Source organism: Nannospalax galili, unplaced genomic scaffold, assembly GCF_000622305.1.
Source record: "Nannospalax galili isolate Female #2095 unplaced genomic scaffold, S.galili_v1.0 scaffold1250, whole genome shotgun sequence".
NCBI lineage: Eukaryota > Metazoa > Chordata > Mammalia > Rodentia > Spalacidae > Nannospalax > Nannospalax galili.
In genome coordinates, this window is record NW_008328704.1 from 96,708 (window position 1) to 101,914 (window position 5,207).

Sequence of the window (5,207 nt, forward strand, 5' to 3'; positions counted from 1 at the left end):
CAGCCTAACTGCTGTAGCCAGGCAGGGCCAGGAGCAAAGAAAGCAGGCCTGGGAGCCCTGAGCAAGGCTGGCTGGGATGGGGAGGGCAGTCTGTGTGCTCCACTGAGGCCCAGAACACCTGCGGCAGAATGCCACCTCCCCACCACCCGTCCCTTTCCCTCAGGTTTCTGGAGGCTGATGGCCACAGTTGGGAGCTCAGCCAGTCTTGAAAGCTGGGCTCCCTGACATTCCTCTTGCTCTGGAGAGGTTGGTAAATGAGAGACTCCTTGAATTCATTTGACCCTGGCAACTTGCAGCACTGCCCACCAACTGAGTTCCTAGCAGAGGGAACAGAAAGACCAGAAGGGAAAGCTGCCCCTGAACCACGAGATTGGGTCAGAGTCCTTGGTGTCTTCATGGAGCTAACTAAACAGGGCCAGGCCCAGCAGGGGGTGTGGGAGGCTGGACCCAGATGTGAGCTCTTGCCTCCTTTTCCTTGCAGAGGAGCAGGGACATGGCATCTCTCCGGTTGCACGCGGCCCGCCAGGGTGCCCGTTGCCGTCCCCAGCGTCCACGACGTACCACCTACTGAGGCGGCCCCAGCGGCCTCTGACCCGGCTTCCAGCCACGCAGGCCGCCACTGGCCACAGGGCAGGTGGGTGTGAGGTGCCCAGGGCAGTCCCAAGCACTGAGCATGGGCAGGACAGAGGAGGACTGGGAACAGAGATCAGCGAGTGCTGATCACATAGAGAAATTTGCCAGCTCTCCAGAGGGGTGAATAAACAGAAGGCAGGAAACTTATATTGAAAGCCCATATGGAGTGAACCGAGCTCGTGCTGTATCTCAGCTCAGACTCCTCACCCCTGGAGACTCTTCATGATCCCCTGGCGCCACCCTGGTGTCTCTCTAGCATGGAGCTCCCTCCCCTGCCAGTCGGTACCCCTCTCCCCTTTTCTCCATTCCCTGAACAACTTGTAGGCTCAGCAGGGAATGTTCCAGTGCAGACAGACTGGGAGAGCTGATGAGGACTTGAACTGTACAAAGCTCCTGGAGACAGGCCCTCTGTGGTTTTTCCCACGTACCCGTTTATTTCAACCCTCTCAGGTGGAAGGAGCTTTGTCCCCTAGACAGGCAGAGATGGGCATTGTAGGTGACTAGGGCCAGAGCAGGGAGCAGGACAATGGGGTCAGGCACCAGGGAAGATCCTGTGGGCAGCACCCACCTGCCAGCCTGTCTTAGCCCTGCCCTCTGATTAAAGTCATGTTGTCTCCTAAGTTTCTAGGTCCTTGGCCACAGTTGGGGGCATGGGCTGCTTGGGCCCAGCAGGCTGGGTCCCTGGTACAGGCAGCTGGTAACTGTGGGGCTTGCTTGGCTTCACCACAGATCCACTTTGGAATGACACGGTTCCCACCCCGCCACCTCCCCCCGCAAAATACTGACCCGCTGACCAGGCAGCCAAGAGCTGAGCCAATGGCCCCACCTCAGCTGGTCTTGTCTGTGAAATAAATATGAGCGTTGCCAGTCTCTGTGCCTCTTCCCTGCTGCCCGCCCGCCTGCCCGGCCAGGCTGCTCATGATGGTTTGCTCACACGCTGGTTTCCGGGGTGTGAACCACCTCCCCATTTCTCTCAGGCTCTGCCTTCAGGAAGTACTCCACCTCCCTCGAGTCCACCCTCACGTCCACAGGGGGCTTGTGGAGCTTCTCCTCTGAGGCCACCGCCTCAGGCTGTGACGCCTCGGGCCTTTTCCCAATGCAGAAGAAGTTACCCAGCAGCAGCACGAGGGAGGAGGTGAGCACCTCAGCCCCCGCCAGGATGAACACATACTTGTAGATGTGCGTCGCATCCAGCAGTTTACCTGCAAAGAAGGCCCAGGTCACTAGCAGCTACTTGTGGGCACCCCACCTCCACCCTGGGCCAGGGCTCCCCACCAAGCCTCTGTGGTGTCTGCCTGGTATCTATCTCCTAATGCTAAGGAAGCACCCCACACATGCAGTCACCCTGTCTGCCTTGAACTCCAAGCATAGCAGCATCCTCCCATCCCTCTCCAGCCTCCCCATAGGAGCAAAGGCTGAGTCTAAAAACAGAAGTGGCCTTGAGGTTTTGCAGAGTCAAGGGGCATGCCCTCCTATTCCTCAGTCATAGAGCCCTCCCAGAGCCCCTAGAAGTGCCTGTGGGGCTTGGCAAGGTCCTGTGCCTAGTGACAAGGACCCCCCACAAGACCGTTCTGGGAGAAAGAAAGAGCCAGGGGCTACAGGGAGGGATCATAAAGGACTGGAGTAGCTGAAGAGACCCAGGGCCCAGGATGCCATGTCTACCCACACCAGAACCTGGCCCAGCTGCCCTCTCTAGCCAAAACCTTTCTAGTATTTTCTCATCGGCCTTCAGAAGGAAAAAGCCAAAGTAACAAACCCTGGTTCCCCTCCCTTGAGAGCTGCCCCTGTGGTGTGCAGACTTGCGAGGAGGCTGGCAGGCCCTGTGGGTGCGGCTGTCAAGGGTGCACCTGTCTTGGCTCAGGGCCAGAGGGCTGACATCTGCTAACCTACAGCTTCTAAAGCAGGGTCTGATTGGGGCGGCGTGGGGCTGTGGAGGTGTGGGGCTTTTCTATCCCCAGTGAGGCCAAGCCAGGCCCTGCCCTGCCCTGCCCTGGTCTCCCCTGCCAGCAGCACTCACCACCCGATGGGGGTCCGATGAGCACAGCCACTGCCTCCAGCAGCAGCACAAGACCAATGGCACTGGAGAACTTCTGGGTGCCCACAATGGCCATGAGCACCTCAAACTGCAGAGCCCCCACCATGCCATACGAGATCCCAAAGAAGATGCAGAAGACCACCAGGCCGCCATAGTCGCTGGCTGTGGAGCCTGTCAGGTCAGTGAAGCCATTGAAGAACATGGCAAAGCTGAAGAGGTAGACAGAGTAGGGTCGCACCTTCTTGAGCCCCGTGATGAAGCCGGCCGTGGGCCGTGCAAAGATGTCAATGAAGCCCAGGATGGTGAGCAGGAACGCAGCCTTCGTATCAGGCACACCCAGGTCCTTAGCGTAGCTCACCACAAAAACAGGCGGCACAAACAGCCCCAACACCATGATGGAGGCAGCCACTGCATAAAGGAGGAAGCCACGATCCCGGAAGACGCTCAGATCTAGCAGGCGCCTCGATGACCGCTGGGGCCCAGATCCTCCGTCCTTCCGGGGGGCTGCCAGCGGCCGCATGAGTGCAGCACACACACAGCAGTTGAGCAGCAAGCCCCCCAAGATGAGGAAGCCACCCCGCCAGCCATAGTGGTCCTGCAGCAGCTGCCCTAGGGGAGACAGTGCACACAGGAACACGGGGCTGCCCGCCGCTGCCAGTCCGTTGGCCATAGGACGCCGCTTGTTGAAATATCGGTTGAGCATGATGAGAGAGGGCTGGAAGTTGAGAGCCAGACCCAAGCCTGTAAAGGAGGACAGTGTGAGACCCCCAAGACCCAGACCTCCAAGGAGGGCAGTGTGAGACCCCCAGACCCAGACCTCCAAGGAGGGCAGTGTGAGGCCCCAGACCCAGACCTCCAACGACAGTGTGATGACCCAGACCCAGACCTCCAACGACAGCGTGATGACCCAGACCCAGACCCCAAAGGACAGCATGAGATCCCAGGACCCAGACCCCAAAGGACAGCATGAGATCCCAGGACCCAGACCCCAAAGGACAGCATGAGATCCCAGGACCCAGACTCCAAAGGACAGCATGAGATCCCAGGACCCAGACTCCAAAGGACAGCATGAGATCCCAGGATCCAGACTCCAAAGGACAGCATGAGATCCCAGGACCCAGACCTCCAAGGACAGTGTGAGGCCCTGTGACCCAGACCTCCAAACAGGACAGCTTAAGACTCCTCTCCCCTAAGACAATTGTCCTTGCCCTGGCTTCTGTGGATGCAGGCTCCATCAGAAATGGTGATGTATGATGAGTGTCAAAATTCGGAGCCCTAGACACTGGCCATTCACCCCTAGTGGGGCTGTGCTCGCTGCTCCTCCAGGTTGTTGTGGATGGGAGGGAAGGATACAGCCAGGATGCCCCAATGTGCCCAACTGTCCTCAGAACTGATGAGCAGAAGTTCCACACTCACCCTTCCCGGCACACTGAGATCTGCAGATCTCACCCCACTCACCAGTGATGACTCCCGTGGTGAGGTAGATCTCGATGATGCTCCTGCAGAAGGATGCAGCCACCATACCCAGGGATGCGAAGAGGCCACCCACAAGCATGACAGGCCGACAGCCGAAGCGGTTCACACACACACTGCAGAGTGGGCCTGTGGGGAGGTGGTGGCTGAGGGCAGGGCCAGGCCTCCAGCTGGGCTGTCCTCTCCCCACCCATGAGAATATGTCAGGCCCTCAGTTCCTTGGGTGTGCTGAGTCCTGGAGGCCAGGTTCTCAGTGTGAGTGACTGGTGGACACTGCAGAGCCTAGCTCCCTATGTGGCCTAAGCAGGTCAGCAGGAAGCGGCCATCTTTGAAAGAACATCTTGTGGAGCCTGATTGCTGTTGACACAACCCACCTGCTCGGACAGGGGCCCGGACACACTTTGCCTTCAGAGAACCTGTGGCTTTTTGGCAGGATCCCCAGCCACCCCCAGGACTCTCCCCAGGCCCCTTAGCTCACTTGGGCTCCTGGGCCCCCCCTCACCTGTTCCGTATAGCATGGCCAGCAGGATGGAGGAGATCCAGGCCGTGTCGCTGTAGCCAATATCAAACTCATGCATGAGCTCCTTGAAGAAGACACTGACCGCTTTGGGGAAGGCGTAGGAGAAGCCAGTGATGACGAAACAACCAAAGAGGACGGCCCAGCCCCAGCCTCCATCGGGGGCCTTGATGCCCGTGGGACCCTCGTCCACCACAGCTCCTCCCATCGTCAGGAGGGCTGGTTCCGCCTTACCCTGAGCAAGAGGAAACAGTGCTGACTCAGGTTGCCAGGGTGACCATCTCAGCTGCAGCCCAGCAGGAGAGGGTGGGGACGGAGACAGGCAAGACACCTGGGGAGCCCCAGGATTGGCACCTGGCCGCTCTACAGCTCAGCCATGGGCAGCCTGCCAGTGCTGCCTCAGGGCCCCTCTCTCTGGCCACCTTTACCTAGTGAGCCGACTGGGCCTTTCGTCCAGCCTCCTGCTCCCACACAGCTGGCTGCAACACACAGTAGCCTTTTGGGGGGCGGGGGCCAACCAAGACTCACATTACTTCCTGAGGAGACCCA

The 5,207-nt window shown here is 59.1% G+C and overlaps 1 protein-coding gene across 1 annotated transcript; it reads right to left on the bottom strand.

Moving 5' to 3' along the window:
• Window positions 1-1,044: 1,044 nt before the first annotated feature.
• LOC103729978 (monocarboxylate transporter 4) lies at window positions 1,045-4,920 on the bottom strand. Its single transcript, XM_008828097.3, has 4 exons — window positions 4,644-4,920; window positions 4,127-4,270; window positions 2,651-3,409; window positions 1,045-1,835 (listed from the first exon to the last, which is right to left on the bottom strand). The coding sequence occupies exons 1-4, from the start codon at window positions 4,864-4,866 to the stop codon at window positions 1,564-1,566; spliced, it is 1,398 nt and encodes a 465-aa protein (XP_008826319.1). The 5' UTR covers window positions 4,867-4,920; the 3' UTR covers window positions 1,045-1,563.
• Between the last annotated feature and the right edge of the window lie 287 nt (window positions 4,921-5,207).